At 41.7% G+C, this 22,041-nt stretch overlaps 1 protein-coding gene and 1 long non-coding RNA gene across 3 annotated transcripts in view; both read right to left on the minus strand.

The window, feature by feature from the left end:
• Teh1 (tipE homolog 1 phospholipid transfer protein) overlaps positions 1 to 18,758 on the minus strand; it is a 35,298-nt gene extending 16,540 nt beyond the window's left edge. Inside the window, exons 1-3 of one of the 2 annotated variants that reach the window (XM_077405629.1) lie at positions 16,814 to 18,758; positions 15,717 to 16,050; positions 15,112 to 15,316 (exon numbers count right to left, since the gene is read on the minus strand). In XM_077405629.1, coding sequence (XP_077261755.1) covers positions 15,289 to 15,316; positions 15,717 to 16,050; positions 16,814 to 17,351 — 900 coding nt within the window. In that variant the 5' untranslated portion in view covers positions 17,352 to 18,758 and the 3' untranslated portion in view covers positions 15,112 to 15,288. Of the gene's footprint in view, positions 1 to 15,111; positions 15,317 to 15,716; positions 16,051 to 16,813 lie in introns of those variants that run through there. The other variant, XM_077405628.1, reaches the window with a different exon arrangement.
• Positions 18,759 to 18,782: 24 nt separating this feature from the next.
• Positions 18,783 to 21,905, minus strand: LOC143897199 (uncharacterized). Its single transcript, XR_013256874.1, has 3 exons — positions 21,770 to 21,905; positions 20,096 to 20,195; positions 18,783 to 19,611 (listed from the first exon to the last, which is right to left on the minus strand). It is a non-coding gene; the product is annotated as an uncharacterized LOC143897199 (long non-coding RNA).
• Positions 21,906 to 22,041: the final 136 nt, after the last annotated feature.

The following is a 22,041-nucleotide window of genomic DNA, read 5'->3' on the forward strand; positions in this document are numbered from 1 at the left end:
TATGATCAACATATATATATCCGCAAACCCACATATACATATAATATATACACGTACATGAGATCACATATATGTGATCACGTAATGTCGCCGTTTTACGGCGTCCTCCTCGAGATAGGGAGTGACCGTGGAAATCACAGCAAGTGCTCTTATTCGTAAAAGGAGCCTGTTTCCTTTACGGATAAGCCACTTCCGCGACGGAAGCCCGTTTTTCTCGACAGCGTTGAAACCCGATAAAATTTCGGTCTGGGAAACTTGCCCGTGCCATCCAGCATGCGAAAAAAGTCGCAAAGAAACGTAAGCTTATTTTACGAGTTATTGTTTAAACGGACATTAAGAGATTCCTATCGGGAAAGTACACTCGAGGTAGGAGAAGATATTCCGCGCGTGCTCTGTATAAATATAATTGACTTCCTTACATTTTCTGATAACATCATTTTCTTTGAAAACTACTATTTCGCGAATGCTATGACGGGTTTAAACGCGGTGTACAACGTGAGTTATACCAAAACTTGAAAGGTGCGCTTTTATCATCATCAAATAATATAGAATAATAAATGTTATAAAAATATTTTTGTAAGACGGCGCGACACTTTTCCCGCAATATCATCAGGTTCGAAGCTATAACTTGTTTAATTTAAATGCAGACTTTTGAATTAAAATCAATATGGCAAACAAATTAATAAATTATTTTCTTTGAGATATTTGTTAACATATTTGTTTTTTATTTGACAGCGTTTTTCAACCGTTTCAGCAGCTTCTTTAGCTTCTTCAAGGCTTCTTCAAAGATTACCATGTGAAATTAGAAGCGAACTTATTGTTACACCGATTTAACGAGATTTCCTTGAAACGAACTCCCTCGAAAAGCTCGCGACAAAATTTTCAGCGAGAATTCCGCCACAATTCTACTGAGAATCGCCTCGCACGTACCCTATGTATGGACTCATATTCGAGAATGACAGCGAGAATATATATGCACATCATGGCGGCTATATATCGTGATTACGTAATAGAATAGAAGTTTTCCGAGTAAGTTCTAAGTCGTTTAGTTTCAGACTCAGTTTAGTTTACCACGAATGCAGAAGTGGTTACAAGACGAGCCTGTGCGGGAGAAACTTTGGATCCGATTATAGAGTTTTGAAGCTCGATTTCCGCGTATCGGTTGTATCCCGCGCATTAGGAGGGCAGTCCTGCGCAAGTTAATTACTTATTACGTATCTTAAGATATGAGCACCGATGCGTAACAACGTGTGTACGATGTATACGTTGACTTAATGCGAGAGTGGGTATACAAAGGTCGCCACTTTCGGTTTTATATCCATGTCATCCTCAAAGGGGCGATTTACAGCGTGCGTGTAGCTTTATAGCATATTTATGAAATAATTGGATCTGCATATCCAATCGTTCTGTTGTTGACCCATCTCTCTTGTGGAATAAAACAATCCGGAGCAATCGCGTACGTACATTAATAATATAGAATTGCACTTGGGATAAAATTTGCAGCTGTTTTTTCAATTTTTAACCGTCTTAATAGTTTGTGCTAATTGTCTCGGAAAAGTTTAACTTGTTGCAATAAAAGTTTAATTAGCTGAAGCTCTGTAATCTTTCGTGTTAAATAATAAAATATCCGTTGGAGCTCGTTCCATAAAATAGCTGAATGTGGATTAAGTGCAAAATTGCAAACAAAAATGTAAAAGTGTCGCTATATGAGATGTCTAATACGGAAAAAGCGGGATACAAGAAGTATATTTTTTATAATTCTCTGTTAAATAACATAAACTGCAGTTTTAAAGTACGATTTGTTTCGACAAGATTCAATCTTCATTTTAGTGAAATTGTATCATTAGATTTAAATTTATTTTTGTATTAAAAAAAACATATTGCGATCTTTATTTTATAAATGAGTAAAGCACTCTATATTGACGCGACGTAAGAGCGGAAACAACTGAAGGCAATTATATTTTTGTAAAAGTGGCTCATGAGTGATCTCGGAAATACAGCAAGAAGTTGGCGATCAAATGAAGCTGATTCCGAGTTGGAGTGCGTCCAGGAACTTTTAGCTAATAACGATCGATGGCGAGAGAGACGACGTTCGGTTGCTGATTCAAGTTTATCTCGCCGACGAGATCAATCTCCATCCTCGGAGCACATGCACTCGACCTCCGTTAAATTCTCGCCTTTTATCGGACGTCACCGCTGCGCGACGTGAAACAGTTGTTATCTCACGTTCGACGAGACAGAATAATCGTTGGATATTCTGGCAGCTAGGACCGTGAGAATCTTACAACTCCCATTACAACTGGTGGAACATAAGTTGAAGAGTGTCTATGAGCGAAGAAGGTCTTCCTCGAAATTTCACGCGGAATTAATTAAAGTCGGACGATACCACGGACGTGTTATTACGCGGACGTATGGAAGTTCCGTCGGCGAACTTTATCGATTTACGTCATAACTTTATTTACCTTATCAAAAACTCGTTCAGCTTTCATTGCCATGGCGATACATCACTGTGCGGAAATCGATTCGCATGCTCGCGCGCGGCGATACACCGCCAATGCTATTTGCGGTAAATTTTAAAGTGTACTAGCTCGGATTCGATGGAAATAATTAAACGCATCGGGAAAACTCGCGATAGAGAGAATCAATTATAATTTAAAGCCGAGCATTTTCGACGCTTTCGACGCCGACGCTTTGTACGTCTATATTCTATAATTTATATAATGGAAATTTAATATCACTTTTATAAAAGCATCGTATAAAAATTAATTACCGCGCCGCGCAATATTGCGCGCGCGCGCGCTCGCGCGCACAAGCGTTCTGCATAATTAAATTAGGAGAAAAATTACGGAACGTTATTAATTTGTAATAATGCAACCCGCCTTAATTCGAAGAATTGGAATACTTAATGAAAGTCTATACTCAGCTGGCTGCTAATGGAAACGCTAGACGGCGAGTAATTTTCGCGATAGATCCCTCACAGACGAGGGCTGTTTCGATCCTATTATTTGCGATTCGCGTATATCAAACAGCTTATGGTTGCTTAGCTTCCGCGATGGGACTATGCACGGCGTGCTGTATTGCGGCGCGCGACGCTCGCCGCGTTGTAGCTTATCGCGTCACAAACGTAAGCTCCCAAGCTCTTGAATTAACCAACAACCGGAAAAATCGAAGGTGCGTACACGGTCCTATGTCAATGGAAAGAAACCGTTGTAAAGTATTTCCGGAAGGCGACCTCCGCGTGAGTGAATCACGCTTCTGATCGAAGTTTACGCGGGTATAAATACACGTGTGCAAGCTTATACGAACGAGACCGCTAACTTTTACTTGCGCAAACGTTTTTCCGGGTTGCGGCTCTGGCGAACAACAAGCCGAACTACGGCTCGTAAGCGTAGTCGAGTCGTTTTCCGCAAAGAGTTCGTCCAAATGAAAGAGAAAATATGCGAGTACAATTTTACTTTTTATTCTGCGAACGAAATTAAAGAGAGATAAATGTGATAGTTAAATCGATTAAATTTTTTTAAATCGATTATTGAGCACTTATAATACCGAACGTATCGGTGTCGGGGGATCGCAATGCGAATCGTAGAGTCATGCACTAAATTAATTCGCAATGATCTGCGATTATGGACGTTAATAAACGAGCCTTTAGATCCGGGCCAAATCAGCGTGCTGTCAGTGTCGCTGTTCATTCAAACCTGGTCGGTGTGGTATTCGGAAGATGATATGAACTCGAGTTTCCAGTCAGTCGCTTTTAAGCACTAATTTGCCGCGAATGTCAGCCCGAACCGCCGGAATACTTGCCTCGCATATATAATTTCGCCGTTACGAAGATGAGAGAGACGGTGCACGCGGTAATATATCGGGGAATTTAATATAAACGTGTGCGTGTGCAATTCGACAGAGTGATATGTGATATGTGAACTTCGAGAAGCAACGCAATTCGTGAAATGGCACCAACGTATATCAGGTATCAAGTTATTATAAAACAGGGCACGGAAGAGCAATTAAAATAAAATACAATCAAATATAGATTTATACGCTTTATAATATTCTAAATAAAAATACGTACTTGTTTATTTATTAAAATAAAATGTTAAAGTGAATTAATATCTATATGTAAGAAACAAATTAATATCGCTTTTGACGCAATAACAATTTTATTGTTACGCAATACTTTCAATAAAATCTTGCACGGCAAATTGCGATTATGCAACATCGATGTAATGTCGCTTGCAGATTCCCAACAATTATTCTCAATTATCTGCCTTTGTCGAGTGAAACGTTTCGAGCGAAAAACGACATGATGTTCCACACCGGCGCCGGATGCGGCGTATACCGTCGGAAACGCGATCAAAAATTAATAGCGCGAGGCGCAGTGCCAACGACGGCGAAATCATTGATGATCCGATGGAAACTAGTTTCCAGTTTAGCCTGAGGCAGTCGCAAGAATTTCCCGAAGTTCCGAACTGTTCTTCATTCTCTTTGAACGTATATCTATTCCAGATTAGAGAAATTTCAATAATTAAGGACAATCGAATTAGCATATTAAACGCAGCAAAGTAGTATCTCCTTCTATCATCTAAAATTGCATAAATTAATTCGTAATGATGTTCATATACGGTGTAGGAGAAGAAATTGGAAGAAGAAAAATCTTGAGACGTCGAGATGTGTGCTTTAAGAAAAATAGAAAATTTTTATACGATGGTGTTATATAGCACGTCATTACATCACCGAAACGTATATGAATAAATTGAACCTTTGAAAGATGGATGAGATATTTGATTCAAATGTAATATTTCTAGATAAAATTCTCTCGCTATGTTATCATTTTAAAAAAATTTTCTCATCCATATAGACGCTCGTACTTCTGTCACAGTCATCATATATTTTTAGAGACATCGAAATATCTGAACTATGATTTTTTCAGTATTTTCACTAGAAAAAAGTCTTAGGATACCTTTTCCGAAAATTGATAGTGAGTACTCGGAGATACGCTATCAAATATTTCCAGTTTCTCCACTCCTCCTCATAATTTAATATCATAATCCGTTTTGTCGCGCCCGAAGGATAAATTGGCAGCGAGGACAAAACTGGAGTAGCGTATTCTAAAGCGCTTTCGGTTTTTTTTTTATCAAATAAAAGGCTCGCTCGCGTAACCTAACTCGTACTGTTCCAGCCGTAAAAACAAACCAAGAAATTTAATTTCACCGCGGCTTAAGCGGCGCGGCGATTCGCTTGGAAAACGTTGGCGAATTTTACCTCGATTTTATACTATATGACCGCAGCATCGGAGAAATAATATCAGAATTTTAGTTTAATTAATCGAATATTAGGTATTTATCATGGGATACTAAATTCTCCTCATTACGCGGTAACTGGACCCTCATTTTCTTCATGTCGCGAAAGCGGAATCTTTAATTATATTATAAAGTGCTGGCACGTCGCGCTGCCCGCGTTTTTTGTTGCGCGCCCAAGGGAGAGCTTTTTCGAAAAGCACAACAAGTCGCTTGTGTCCAGTATAGTCTGGATGCCACGCGAATTCCCCAGCAGCAACTTGTAGCTGTCAGGCAAGTATATTTCTGACGCTCGACTACGATGAACGGGAGAAAAAAAGCAGCCACGACAATGATGCCCATTACAAAAACTGTTTCTTGCTGTGAAAATGTGAAAATGTGAAATGTCTTCGCGGGAAACAGATTTTGAGAAGTTTTGCAAAAGACTGAATAAATATTCGCTACTTCGTGCAAATGTTATTTGCAAAAATAGTCTTCCCCGCGTTATGTAATAGACTTTTTATTTTCACAGGCGCGAAAAATATATGCAGAAAGTGAATCTTTCTTCAATATTTATTTTACATTCTATCGTTAGTCTTCACAGATCGCGCTCATAGAGAATAAAACAAACAAAACCGACTGATAATTCCTCGCTGGGTATATAACGAAAATAAAGGTGATAAGACGGCAAAACAGTGAGTATCGGCCAATACCGAGAACGAATAGAGCGGAGTGCATTTCCGACGCCCACGCCAGCCGTCCTTCGAGCCGAAGAATGGCGACGAAAGAAATGCCGCAAGAAACTTACGATCTCTCTTTTTATTACACTACCACCACAATGTCCTTGCCGAGCTGCATTCTTCTCGACCGACCACTTTGCATCGGTCACGGATTTTTCTCGCCTCGTTTTGCAAGCGGCCCTCGCGGTGTTTAGTCGCTTTTTTTCCCCGTTGTCCTTCCCCCAGCGAAACGCAGCGGATCGATATAATACTCCTAAGTGACCTGTTACGACACGTATTACACACATGCAGTATGCACACCTGTATTCGCCTGAAGCAATCGCGATTAAGCGTTAGGATAAATTTACTTGTTGAAAATATTGGCAGATTTACAAATAATAAATAAATAAGATAAACAGCATAAAGTAAATTAATTAAACGTTACACCCACTAACAATACAGGAAAGAGAAAGAAAAGAAGAATGCGATTGCATTCTATAAATTTATATTATCTCTGTGTAGTATCCCGTAGTATACAATCTCTCAAGCGATGAACGATGCCGCGTACGTTTTCTCGCTGATCCATATCGGCATTTCCACAGACACATAATTTCGAAGATCTAACAGAAATTTGCTTGCACACTGCAAGCCGAGCTTAATAGTGGTTCTCTGAAACGATTTCGTTGGAATTGCTTCATTCGATTTCCAGGGAGACCTACCCTCCACCTTGCTTAACTCGCATACTTCATTCAAGTACATATACTTGCACCCAACTTCTTACTCGAGAAAATCTAATTTATCACGTACGCGTGCCGCAAAATTTAAAATACAAGTTGTAACAAGCCATGTTTCCGTAATTGCGCATTGAATTATTTTTATTACTGAAAGATAACTTTAAAACAAAGTTGATAGGTCTTGCCGCGCAAGATGATTATTATAGTTCTGAAAAGTGAACAAAGTAGATAAATATAAAAAAATTAACGAGAGAGACGTTCTTAAAAAATTTTGGCAACAATCCACCTTAAATTGTTTACTTTTCTTGTAAACTATTTAAATTTAATTTAAATAATCTGGAATTATTCTTTTGAATTAAAAAATGGAACACCATACTATATTGACCGTTTCTCTCAGTATTAGAGTATCCTTTTATGTTTGGTTCACATATAATACGTACAATATTAAAATTCAACGCGCATTTTTTACTCACACATATTTCATATGTAATTCGTCATCGTACACGTGACAGAATTATTATTTCACTCAGGAGGCATGACAGAAATTAGAATATGAATCCAACGATGAACGCACGGAGAAAATAAATTACCAAATCAAAATTAGTTTGTTGACAATGTTGGCGAGGGAAATACTGACTTATCCTGGTGAATCCATGAATCCCATATTTGAAATACTTTTCGCCGTATCTCGTGACTGCCCTTCACTGGGAACTGGCAGCAAGACGACAAGGGACACGATCGATGAGCGGTGTTTCGCCATCTGTTTCCCCGGACCGCTTGGGAACTCGATTCAACGCTCTACACTTCGTGCATAACTTACCCGAGGGGACGTGATAAACTTTATTAGGATCGTTTTTACGCCCGGCCAATGGGCAAAGATTTACCGACTCGCGCGCAAGCTCGATATACCTACATCTAACATCTAACGTGCCTGAATAAATACTGAAGGCGTCGATCATCGTGTCCCATTGCAGAAAATGCGGATCGACCAATTTAGGATCGTTTTGCCGCGGCTCGACAAAGTTGACGACTGACATAAATTGAATATTATCACAGCTATACGCGAACCCTGCTGTAATAATGTTACAATTTATAGGAACGCGAGGGATCTGAAACGTGATCTCGACGGTACTCGAACGCGAAGGCTCAACGGCCCTCTAAAATTCCGTTTTCGGATTTTCGAACACGTTTCAAACGTTATTTACCTACATATACACCTCACTCTGCGGTGGGATTCGTATAAAATGTAGGACAAAAGTTACCAATGCAGGCGAAAGGAATGCAACGGAATTGAAGCAACAACTCGATTGAAATCAAAGCTCTTTAGTATACGTGGTATGTATAATAGCTCTTCATAGAAACGTTGTCAATTGGTGGTGATTAACGTCAACACCGATGAATAACCGCAGTTTAAGTGAAGATAGCGGTATATTCGCAGAATATACGCCGTCAATGATTATTATATATGTCACGTATGGTTTCGTTGCGTATAGTTACATCGCTATCGATTTTAGTTGCGTTGCCAGAAAAATTCGCGCTATATCGATTGCACTGTTGTCCCCGTGTACGCCCTGTCGTCGAACATAGTTCACACATTTTTAATTGATTTTGATCTCGGGCGTTTCACATGGCTGTCATAAATAATCGAGGCGCGGATAATGAAAGGCAAATTCTTTGCGTGGAAAGTCAATCTTGTTCACCAAAGTCATACGTGCATGAAATGCACTACAAAGAGACGCGCCATGACCTGCATTCCACTCTTTATATTGTTTCCAGCGACTTTTCCTCATCACGCGGCAGACGTTCAGTGGGATATCGCGAAGCGTAAACAACAACAACGTTGACACCGTTTCGAATAATTTGAAGGGGGAGGAAATCGGCGCCAGAAGTTCAATGGATAATTTTTCAGAACCGCTAAGTTATGAATTTCCAAAATTTTTTTAAGAGATATTACCGAGGAGGGTCTGCAACCTCAACTTTACCTCTTAACTTCAACCTTTTGGTCACAATATATATTATATATTAATGCGCAATATATATTTCCATATAGAACTTTTCACAATTTTGTTCAAATAATAACTTCGTTCGGAGATAAATGTAGCGATAAAAATGCGATTAGTCTTCATTTTAATTACCAAAACTCGTGAAAGGGAATCATCATCGCGATGGCCATAAAAATATTTTCAACTTTGCTCTTCAGTGTCGAACACATTAATCTTACTTCCAGTCCCTCTGTTAGAGTCGACTCTTTTAATCTTAATTAAGGGCAAAATCTCATAAAAGCCTTTGATAATATTTCTCGCCGATTCCGCTCGCGTTGAGATGCCGTGGAGAGATTCGAGTTTACTTACTTTTAAAAGGACTGGAGTGGCGCTACACACGGCCGGAACGTACGTCAAAAGCAATTAAACTACAATCGTGCCTAATGGCGAGCTAGATAACCACTTCCACACCGATCGTACCGAGCAGTGGCGCCTGCCACTACGTGGTAGATGTTGTGCGATATCGTGGTAAGATCGTGTGGCGTACGTGTGCGTATGAGCATGTAAAAGGACGTATTGCGCGTTCGCGTCGCGAACTGATTTAGTTTAATCGAAACCGTAATTCTCCGCGAGGTGGGAATAAACGCGTCGAACACGAGCACAAGATTGAATAAATAGTCAATAATTGCCAGGGATCCCGAATAGCTCGTCCGTTGTAATAGCGGCGGATAGTGTAAAGGATTGTTGCCGGTAATCGAATAATTTCTCAGGAAGTTCTGCCCTCCGTCCCTCTTCTGAAAAGTCACTTGCGCGTAACTTGGTTGATGAACAAAATATTAGTACAGATAACAATGTGGAGGAAAGTGCCATGGAAACACATAATGTTCCGTCACGTTGATCTTCATAACGTTAAGTAAAACAGACAGTTAATTAGAAAATTAAGGTCTATTAAATTTTATGTTGCTTTGCGATGATGTAAACGCGACTTATATATATACGCATCAAGATACTTATATTTTTTTCTTATATAATTCAAAAATTTTTCTCACATATTACTGTGACATTATAAATTTCTGCTTCATCTAAGGATTTTGTTTTTTTTTTTCTTTCAATTCCTGAGAGGAATTTTATTTTTATCACTTTGATTACATTTGTCCTGCAATTAAAACGTATCGAATGAGAGTACTGTTTAATTCTTAGTCAACCGAGCTTATTTCAAAGCGCGATAACGCTAAATTTCGGAGAATTTGAACGGCATCTCGGAAATGCCGGTTTTCCCACGATTAATATGCCTTTTAGTTTCCGTTATCCTTCTCCATCTGCTTAAACCCGTTGGACGTTAATCCCTGCGGAGTTAATCTTCCTTCGATGTATCGCCGGCAAGCGCCTCCACATTGGAGGTGGAGTTGGAGGCAGTTATATACGCGCTGTGCAACACGAAGCAATTAAGCACCGGTATTGCAACTGTATTTTGCGTGCGCTCCGATAAAGTCAGGCGCCCTTAAGCTCCGTCTGATCGTACACGGGCTGTAAAATCGTGCGTAACTGCATGTGCGGTTCCGTCGCGCGTGTGAGTTACGCGTACGCGTTTATAACCGATCGCGGTAACCGATTGCCCGAAGAGTTATGCAACGTATAGTAATTATTGCGACAATGTACGGCAACGAAATGTCAGTTATGAGAAAAATAAATAAATAAAGCTTTCACAAGTTGTGTCGAAATAAAAGAGTAATCGTGATATATATCACGAGAAATCAGCGTAATGCGATTTGCAAAGAACGCTTTGTGTCTCTGATGGTTGCACAAGATAAAAATGCATTTTCTCTCTCTCTTCGCGGTTTAAATTATAATTTGATCAAATCGTCCGTGGTCGACTTTATAAAAGAAAGATTACGTTCCCCCTCACTGCGTTTCCCGCACGCGGTAAAAAACACACCTTTCGATACCATCGTCGATTATGAGTCACCCGTTAGACACGCCAACGTTCTTGATAACGTATATGCGATGCGAATTAATGACGTGCACACGAGGATTGCAAACAATCGTATATATATATATATATCAGCGTTTCAAATTAAGTAAATAAATATTTAATGGGATTGTAAAGCTAGCGGCACGTGCTTCTCGCGGAATGCAGGACAAATGCAAATTGCAGGCAACTGCGTCGTTGCGTGTGTGCGCGCGAGACAGTGAACGATCTACCTTATTTATTTATCCCTCTCTCGATCACTGCCAATTTTTTTTGTACGACAGTTTTTCGCCCCGTCGCTGGCGATTCGCGAAATAAAGCAGCCGTAACTTCATGCATTCGAAGCGTAACGGGGCGGCATTGCTCAAACGTCAAATTTAACCACCGCGCGCCACGGTGGAAGCCATGCAGTTTGCGGATAATTGGAAATTCCAATGTTTACTCTTCCCATATCCTGACTCCTGAGTGTTTGCCCCTATACAGGATAATCGGAATAAAAATAATACTGTAATTTTCTAGACTAATTGCTTTTCACGTAGGTGTCAGTCTAATTCTAAGTATCACGGAATAAGGGAAATATGTAAAAACAACGTGCTTTAATACTTTCACTTTGTTAAATGTATTATTACACTTTACGTGTAAAATGTACGTCAAAATATTGTCACATCGTATAAAGAGCTTAGCGATATACGCAGAATATAAATCGGAATACATAAAAGTAATCGGTTTCTATTCTATTTTCGAACTTTCTTAGAAATTCTTATTCACTGAAATACCGCCATTCATTTCTCATTATTACATCACAGACCATTCCAATTGAACAATCTGTCCGTGCGTATATCATAAAAATAAGAAGTAACAATTTTAAATAGCAATTCCACAATATCTTTAATTATACAATCTTTCAAGAAGGCATTCAACGAATGGAAATTACTTATAAATTAACCCAGCAAAAGTATATCCTTTTGTAAGTTTCTGGCCGGTCTCCAAGTATGAAAGGAGAACCAGCAATGAACGTCATCGAGCAACGAAAGATTACACAAATTATGGTAAGTTAACTTTTATACGCGGGCATTCTTCTCGCGACTAACTGTCCTCCAGTATGTTCAAAAAGGTTACCTCCGATGTGCCAGTTTAAAATCTCATTCATTCTCTCGCGCTAGTAGCCACACGGACACTTCAGCAACGCCGTAAAACCGAGTTCCCGAGATATTCTCTCATTCACGTGTTTACACGTAGCTACGGCTCTTTTGGAGCACTGTTTCAATTAAAAGTTCCAGAGGATTTTTTTTTTATCCCTTTCATCCGTTTATGTATAATACCATCCCGGATGGTCGCAAAGTTAACGAGTATACGCCCAAGTATTCTACTCCTTCCCCGTTCCTTCCGAGAGAGCCCGATTCTCTCTGATTCTCGGAAAAACAAATGTCAAATATACTTCTTATTATTTCGCAAGACGTACTTTGCGCGACATAGATTCGAGAAAGCTATCTCTTTCTCTCCTCTCTCTCTTTCTCTCTCTCTCTCTTTCTTTTGCGGAAGCGACTCCTTTTCACGGGAAATGGAGGTGTTCCTTTATCGTGATTACAAGTCCATTTAACTCGAATAATTTATACACCGCCGTAAAACTCTCGAGCGAAAAGTTTGCCGTAATCGTTAGCATATGATGATATCGCACACGAACGTAGTACACCGGAGTGAATTTTTCCGCGTTCGGGAAGAATTTCTCGTATTTCATAGCACGGCCGGGGCTTATCCGTCTGTCCCGTGGAAATTCTGAGGAAGAAGGATATACGGTAACGGAATTTGCCGTACTTCATCTTTACCCTTCTTTGATACGTAACACGATCTCCAGCAACAGTGACACGACAGCGGTATCGTGTATCGCGTCTTTTCTCTGCCGCACACACGACAAATTTCGAGGGATATCGTTGCACGGAAATCAAGCAGCGTGACATGCAAAATCGTCGATTTAATAGGTCGCTTCGAAATGTCCCATAAAAATCCCGGTGGAGAATTCAGGAATACCACACGCTTTCACTGTTTCTTACAATATTTTATTTCATATATACTCTTTTCTTTTTCTATATCTTTATATAATCCTTATATAAATTCCATAACGATCTTATCTTTTACTTGTACTACTTAGAAACGAGAATCGACGGCGACAATTTCACTCTGAAAGTCATGAAAATGCAAAAGTATGAACTGCGGGAAATGATATACATTCCAGTTTCATTCAGATAGAAGGCGATTAACCGAGATAATTCCCCCGGAACCCAGAGAGTCCGGGCAAACATAATTACATTATTACGGATTACAGCGATTTGTGCGGACACAACTCCCGTGGCCTGGGCGAGATAAAGGCGGAAAAACCCTGGCAACAAAAATACCGTTTGTAGTGAAAACGCACGCGATACGTTCGGTAGCAAACAACTTTGCGAAGAAAGATGAAAAAGAAGAGATGTAAAAAGAGGGGGAGCGAAGAGAGAAAGAGAAAGAAAGAAGGAGAGAGAGAAGAAAAAGAGTGAAAGGCAACACGGCCAGGGTCGCTGGTTAATCCAAATCTGATGTATGACAGCCGGGGCTGCCATTTGCTAGCTGTCATCCTCGCCCCCGATCCTCCGTCTTCTAATACCATCGTCGTGGAAATGACAAACGGTCGAAAGTAGAAAGATAACAAGGTAGCTTTCGGAGAGAGAATGAGCCCTCGAGGCTCCGCGTTACGTTGAATCGCGATGCTTAAAACAGCAGAAACGACTTCTGACTTCAATCGCACGTCTATTTCTTGCATTTGCCCCCGTCGCTCGGACGTGGATTAATATCTCACCCTCGGTAGTGCCGTAGCGCAAAACTCGATAAGTCCATTTCCAGCGATTCTTCGACGTGTGCGACGAGAATATTATAGAGATGAGAGTATATATTATAGAAATAACAATACATATAATTCTTTTTGTTCTCGCTGCCTCTGCGGGCTGTTATTACATTAGCTTCTTGACACGTGATTTCTTGGTTCAACAATCTGGTCCCTTTTATTTCTCTTAATACAGCGTTGATCTGTGTGAGGTCGGGGGGGGGGGAGAATCTCATGCGATAGCGGAAATTCAGCGGTTGAGCGAAATAGTGATCGACAGACACACGGCAAGTCAATATTTGTAATTCATATTTCAAGCAATATGATACTTAACAACTCTGGCGTGACTACCAACTTTTGGTATTTTTATTTCAAGTGGTTTTGTCGGGATATTCCGTTCAAGTACTTTAGGCAGTCTTGTTGATTTAGAAAAATTGTTGTATAATACATTAACAGGATTTCACACGAGGCACTTTCATAAATATCTTGCCGAGAAAAATGTGATTTGTTTCGCTCAACGACTGAATTAAGAAGAAAAATTAAAGGGGAGAGGAAAAAAAGAACATTCGGAAAAGTGATAGATCACGCGAGTTATATTACGCGAGGTACGCGCTTGCTCTTATATGCTTGTTCACGCAACGTATCAACGTTCGTGAGAGAGAACTCGATTATTCCGAGTGCACGGAATTACTTACGGCATCCGATCGATAATTAGAGATCTCTTTTTACATGTTCATTGCGTTGCACGGAGAGCGCAGTCACGGCTTTCGGCAGCGCACTCGTATCGTTAATGAGATGAATGCGCCTTTTGGAGCTAATTAGTGGAGATTACGAGAGAGAGATGATGAATCGATATCCGATTTCCGTTTCTGCGATTCGCTCTTTTCTGTAATAATATGATAAATGTGTATTTCTATTCCTAAGGCAGCGCCTCCGTGTTCCGTCGTGTATTCAAAAAGCACTAGTATTTGCGGCAAAGCGTTTTGCATGTAAATTATAGCGAGTCAGAGGAAATGTTGGTCTGTATCACTTTGCAGCGAATATTAATGAATTAGCATGCACAGTAACAAGCTTTCTCGGAAAAACTTAGCCAAACCAACACAAGCCGAAAGCGGAGGAGCGTCAAAGCGGATTTAATAATTCACTCGATAAATGATTCTTCTTATTGTTTAAATAAATCATCGATAGTTATTCTATTTTTATTCTGCTTTCGCGCTCCAAGACTACGACAATCAAGTATTAATTTTCATAAAAGGAGAAAAGACTCTTCTGTATATTAAATCTGAAAATCTGATTTTGAAAATTCGAAATGATTCTAATGAGAACAGTGGACAAAGAAAATGATTACGATTACATTTTCGTAAAATTCTTGCCAATATAAATTTTAGATAATATATATAACGTGAATAAAAAAATAAAAATTATTTGTCAATTTTTGAATATAAAAATAGAATGAAGAAACGCTAAGAAGATTGTTTAGTTTGATAACACGATCATGTAAATGAATATTTATGCACAACGGAACACGAAGATTGATAAGATTACACCAATCAATCCTTGAAAAATGATCTTTGAGATACCTTCTAAGGCAGTATTTGCAGCCGAAAGAGTTTAGCATCGTTTCACGACGACGGTAAGTACGATGGTAGATAACATCATTGTTAAGTCGTCATTGTCTTACGTATGGTTTAGAAAGTTTATTTGCCTCGTCAAATACACCTTCTAAATCGGACGACTTCTGGCACGCTTCTAACCCGTTATCGATTTTTTATACTCATGCAGCAGCTGTAATATTACAATAATTGCTATATTAACACCAATTTACCAGCTTCGTGTGTGACTTGTCATTATCGTGAGAGTATTATTAACTCGATTGATATCAGCGCCCGGATTTCCGACGCGTACGTTATCGCGTTTCAACAATTCTTTAAAGTAACAAAGCACTTTTATTCCGTGTGTGACAACTCTACTCTACTCTACTCTATTCTAGATACGTTACATTCAAACTAACAAAGGCAAAACTTTAACTCATTCCGCACAAAACGTGTGTGTATCATGGACATATGGTTACTAGGGCTAATGAACAATCCGTATACGTCCGTCAGAAAAAGAAAATTGTCTAGTTATATACGAACGAACGTGTATGTGTGTATCACTGGCTTTGTACTTTGGCGAAACTAATTACCTGAGGTCGTTGCCCCTGGATCTTCTCATGCCGCGCGGCGGGTGTCGCGGTGGCGGCGTGCACCTGCAGTCACAGTGCATCACACACAGCACGACGCTGGTCGCGAGAGTCACTACGAAAGGCGCCGCGAAGAAGTGCATGATGATGGCGACCTGTGCCTCGCGATTATAGTTTGCCATCACTATGCTACCATTCACCCGGCTATAATGGCAGGGAAACTTCGCGCCTTCGTAACCCAACTCGCGGGTGAAGTTCTTGCAATCGACTGCCGGCGGATATCCGCAGCCCTTGATGTTCACCAACAGCGCCGCCTCGACATCCCCCGGCGTGGACACTGCTCGACAAAGACATGTTTTACAGCGGAGATTAACGTCGGGGAGGGTGGTGGATTTGAATTTTTATGCTCGCCGAGAGCACGCATGCAATCCGCAACGTTGATCTACTAAATCGGAATGTATTCCAATTTCTCTTCGATTTCCCTGGCGATACATTCTATTTTACAGTCAAATAGCGATATAGAGAAAGAGATGGTTTTGAATTTTACAGATTCCGTCCGTTACATCTCGAATTGTACCTCGCGTTCAACAACGTTGTTTCTAATATTTGAAATCATATTACGATTAATATTTTCGGATTTTCTATTGTACTTCGTGCTTTCCTGCCTATTTCTCTACGGCATTACTTTAACCTTTTTTTTTTGCCAATCTGATTTAACGCAAAAATTTATTTTAACTTCGACTATTATTCTCAATTGTATATATCCACGCAGAAAAAAAACAAGTGTCGAATCAGCACTGATATACTTGCAATGTGTATACGCAGCAACATATAATTATCTTATAAGATTTTCAACTTTTTCTTCTTGATTGAACTATAGAAAACTTCGTTTAACTATACAAATGACTTCATTCAAGTAAATTTTCTTCGTTTAACGCAATATAATCTCGTTTTAAGATTATATATTGTTGCGTATAATATATATATGAGTATAATACACCGGTGTTGATTTGATACTTCTTTTTTTTTCTGTGTATGTGGAAGATACAAGAAGAAAAGTGAAAAACGCTAAGGAAGACTGCGACTGTTAGTGATCCTACCGGCAGTGACGGTGCCCAGATCGGCCGTGGCGTTCGCGGTGGTGTTCCTGCCGCCGGTGTCGTTCTTCATGCTGGCGTTACTCCACGGCGTGTACGTGACGTATATGTGAGTGCAGCTGTACACGTCACTGGTGCATCCCTCGCGGCACGAGCTCCACGTACAGTTGAAGAGACCGGCGAGGTCCTCGCGCCGCGAGGTCGTGCAGATTACCGGCTCCGGCGAGAAGTCCGCCGCTAGGGTGCTGATGGCCGGGTCGACGTAGAGCGGCACCAGGAAGAGGAGCGCCGCGCCGCCTGACGTAGCGACGAAGGCCAGGGCCGATGTCGCGTAGAAATTAAACCGCTGACGGCAGGTAGGCCGTGGCGGTCGGCGCCGCGACGCGCCGAGCCCGAGCTCCAACAGCTTGCGCTTACGACGTAGCTCCCGCTCGTGGAAGTCGTACTCGCCGCCGCTGTCCCGACCCTGATTCCGATCGTGATCGCTCTGGCACTGGCTGCAGCTCGCCTCCAGCAGGAGTTCGGAGCTGCTTCCGCGCATCACCCGGGAGACGGCTTCTCTCCGAGATCGAGACGACGCTACGCGGCCAAGGCTCCTTCTACTACGGCTTCCTCTTCTTCGGGCGGTGCTGGCTGCTGCTCGATGCCTCGATTCTGCGACGATTCATCGAGCGCGCCGATCTACTGGCCGATCATCGCTTCGTATACGGTTAGACGCTATATAGGTTCATGGAGGGAAGGGGTCCTTGATCCTCCGGGATCAACTGTCGAGCAGGCACGCATCGATCATCGGTTTCCGCGTGGACGACTCGTCCGGCAGAGTACCGGGGATCAAATGAGCTCGATCGCGATCCCGTCTTTCGCTAGGAAGCATTGAGCGAGGCCGTTTACCAACTCGTTTGCTCGTCTCGAAATTCGATGCACGGTACGTCGAGGCAATTTCTTCGTGTATACCGGGGGATTTTATCGAACAATATGAGCTCCTCGATACAAAAAATTAGGATATAGTTTTAGGTGTAGCTTATACGAGATCCTCGATCGACGACGCCGCGTTATTGTTTCGTCGATGTACGCTCGATCGTCGCGGATCTCCTCCCGAAATCTCGAGGAGCACCATGAAGCAAGATCCTGCAAACGATGCCGCGCGCTTCGCAAAGCTCCATGCACGTCTTCTCGCGACGGCCTTGGCTCGGCATCGCGCGAGGATTCGATGAATTCGATTATCGCCTTCAAGTTCGGCGCTTGCTCGAACAGACACTTGTAAATCTCGGCATCGTTTGCGTAGATAGGCCACGTACCACTCGGCTCCACCGAGCCACCTCCTCTCGACTCTCCTCCTCGACTTTTCAACCGTGGAAAGTCTTTACCTTATCGCTATACATAACGACCTTGCACGCTTTAAGGTTCCTTCGGGTTATCAAATTGAGCCGATCGATCGCGACCTTTCAGCCACTGCCGTTTTGCAGGAAATCATGCATTTCGATAATGCGCGCGCGTAGCAGCGCGCTCCGCGCACGTATATGAAAAATGACAGATGAAGACTGACGATCGCTTCACGCGTTAGAAAAGTCGCGTTCTATTTTGGAAATTGTTAATCTGTTGATCCCAAGTTAGGCCTGTTCGTTCGTTTCTTTGTTTATTATTTTTTTTATCGGTAAGGCGCACGTTGTGATATTTGAACGACGGATATCGAGTCAAAGGAATTCGATATCGCGTATGTGAAACTTATTGGACAAGCAGGTCGACGTGACGCGACTCTCCCCTATGTACCTTGCTCGTTAGCTTTAGAACCGATCGTAAAATTATACTGAGGAAGCCACAAATCGTCAACGACATTTCGTCTCCGCTAATGAAGGAGCTTTTCATCCAGGACGTTGCGCTATTACTATTATCTATCCGCAATCAACAGCGGTCGCTGGTATATACTTGACGATCCGCCACGCGCTCCAGATCGATCCACCCAGCTGTCTGTTTCCAGCGGAAAAAAGGGTAAAAGTATTCGACGTACTCTTCAGAACCCGTGTGAGCCTCCGCCGGTGAATCCCGATGGTGCCACGAATCCGCGATCTACCCGTCGCCGTCCAGCTTGGCTCTCGCGCCGAAGGACCATTCGCGGTAACACTTAACGGGTCCCGTTTAACACCAGCTCTGCAACTGGTTGCCACGCAGCGGAGAGATGCCTGGCATCGACGTCGGTCGCGTCGCGATCCTGAAATTCCTGTCGCCGCACGCGACTTCCCGTCGCGTATACCCGATCGATCCGCCGCCGTCGATCCTTCCTGGGTGCATAGGACACACTCACACTCACCGGTCGTCGCGATCGGATCACGGGGTGATCTCGATGATCCTGCGATCTCGAGAGGGAAAGAGAACTGTGAAAGGGGATGAAAGCGCGACGGACCGGGGGGGGGGACCAGGACAGATGTTTCGCGGGGCCTTCTCCTCCTCCTCCTCCTCTCGCGTACGAGCACCAGCGCGTTCCTGGCGAGTGCCGTCCGCCTCGCGGATCGCGGGTTCAAGCGTGACTATTCGACCACCTCGGCGAGGAGTCCTCGACAGGACAGGCTGTGGTCCGAAGCGACAGGGCGGGGTTCTAGGCGCGCATGAGCGACGGGTACAACCCTCTCGCCCTCGTACCCCATCGTGCCACCCGCGCGATGCATTCTCCTTGTTTACGCTCCTGCCTGTGTCCCGCCTTTGCTTCCTCCGCGTCTTCTCTATACGAGATGTCCCGAAGCCACCGTGTGATGTTTCAGCAGCGATCGAAACTCATTGACACGTCGACGTGAATTTCTCGAGTTCTGAAAAGAGATATAATTTCACGAGAACAACTCTTACACTTTTATCAGAAAGCAAAGTATATTTGCGTTTACAGGAAAATTATCTGATTTAGGGTTTAAAATACATCACGTTTTAGGTAAAAATTATTCGAGCCAAAACTTTGCATAGAAATTTTAAATATTTGAATACTTGTTTAACGACTGTGGAACTTCAATGGAAAAGAAAGGGAGAGGAAGAGAATGTAATCACATTTAAATTAAAACGTTAAAGATCGACGACTCAGAATTGAAGGAGTTTTACTGTTAGAACATTGAATTAAGAAATATTTCAAATTAAATAACGGATTAAAGGTTCCATTTAATTACGTGTAGTTCGCAAAGAGTGAGTTTATTTTCGATCGTTTGTAGTTCAGAAAGACATCGATATTTCGATCATTATTTTAAGAAGTAGGATTTCTTCAAAATTACGAATGTGTGATGGAAAAAGTCTCCAAAATATATTTACCCGATAGATCTGGGACACTATATGTATATATGTCGCGCGCAACCAGCGTGTTCTACTCTTTTCCTCTCTCGTTCTTCCATTATCATCTTTTAATTACGTCCTGTAATGAAGCCAATTTTTTAATCGTGGAGTCTTAGGTCTCTCGCGTCACGGCGTGCACGGAGAGGTGATGTTTTAAGGCTCTTTAAAAATCGTTTGACGGAAGTTCAATACGGTTAACGAGCGAGTTTGCATAAAATTAAGAGGCAATTCTACGACGCAGAAACGCGAACTACGAAAAGTTTTATTAACAATGAGTTTCTAATGCTTTCGATTTAATAAGAAAATACAGAGGAACGATTCAGCGTCGTGGGGTCCGCTTTTGAGAGATTTTTTGCGAATCATTAGAATCAATTAAAATATTCGCTTATCCCTCAGCCACGGGATAGAAAAGCAACCATTATATATAGTCTCATATTGTTGGCGTTATCGATCTTCTCTGCATGTCTTCACTTTTATTTACGGGCCTCTTGAAAGTACATTCTACGTACGGAGTCTACTTTCGCTGTAAAGCAGATTTTATTACCCGCTATATGATGTTATATACCGATAATTTCCGAGACCGCGGTGTGGGGAGATGGGTCTCTGGGACGCGATCTACTTCCCTCCGGAGAGTCGTCCCGATTTTTACGTGTACATACACACGTGTGTCACGGCAAAACTGCGCGATCCCCGCGAGAGCGTATATCCCTGGCTTGAACGATCGGCTGACGAGCGCGTCGAGTCGCTACCGATCGTCCTATAGATTGCCGGCGGCTCCGACCCTAATTCGCCACTTGGATCTCACGACAGGAATGCCCGATACGCGGACGACCGCCCGGGAATTTATTATAACGCTAAACTCCCACGCGTGCTTTTCTGCCCAGATTGCGATCGAATCGCGCTTCCGGCGTTCACGGTATAGGATCTACGACCCGGAGAGCTCCCGTGATTTAGGTGACGGGCCGGAAACATTATAGGTCACATTTTATCGTCGTATATCGTCGACTGATAGCGACGACTCAGAGGAAACGCGCGCGTGTCAGCATACTTATCAAAGTTCACACCGCTCAACTCCGTGTGACATTGACATTCTACATTGATTGATATTGATACGTATGCCGTAAGTTTTCCCGAAGTATGCGATAACTTATGGGCTGACATTTCTCGAGTCCCTCCAAAGTTTAGGACAAATTAGTTTTTGGATACATATCTTTCGCGTTACGATCGGTAATTAATATTTTACTCTTTTTTGTTACATCGAATTAATTTAAAGTAAATAATTAACTGTGATTTTTATAACAGCGTAAAATATCGCAATAGATTTCAGGGATCAAATGTTAATAATTTAACGCTAAATTAAATAAATTTTGTTTGACAAACTAAATATTGAAACAATATTTTATTCTCTCTAAAATTCGTATATTTTGAAAAATGTTTATATATATATATGTGCACAAAAAATATACTATCAATTATAAAAAAATATTTGTTTAAATTGAATAAATATTAAGAATTTTTTACATGTCGACATTATTATTACTAGTTCCTGAGATACTATGTTTAAAAAAAGTCATATTGAAAATCTTCATAGAAATAATAAACTTTAAATTCTGTTTTCTCAAAATTTCTTAGAATGGAGATATAATTTCTCACCTCTAATACATATATGTATTTATTTTTCATCTTTTACAACTCTTTTTGCTCGAACGTGATGTTCACGTGGTCGCCTGGGGAATACAAATGCAAGAAGTGCACCCAGAGTCCCTAGTCAACAACACATTCCTGGGAAAGTTGGCGGACGTGCTAGGCCAGTCGCCCGGCCAATCATCGCGCGCCGCAGCCGACACCTCAACCAATCCCGTCGTTGCGTCTCCCACAATGCATCGCGCCGCAGCCAGAGCAAGAAAGGGAAACAGCCATATTTA

The sequence above is a fragment of the Temnothorax americanus genome, unplaced genomic scaffold (assembly GCF_048541705.1).
Source record: "Temnothorax americanus isolate GAGA-0224 unplaced genomic scaffold, ASM4854170v1 Scaffold2, whole genome shotgun sequence".
In the NCBI taxonomy this organism is placed as follows: Eukaryota; Metazoa; Arthropoda; class Insecta; order Hymenoptera; family Formicidae; genus Temnothorax; species Temnothorax americanus.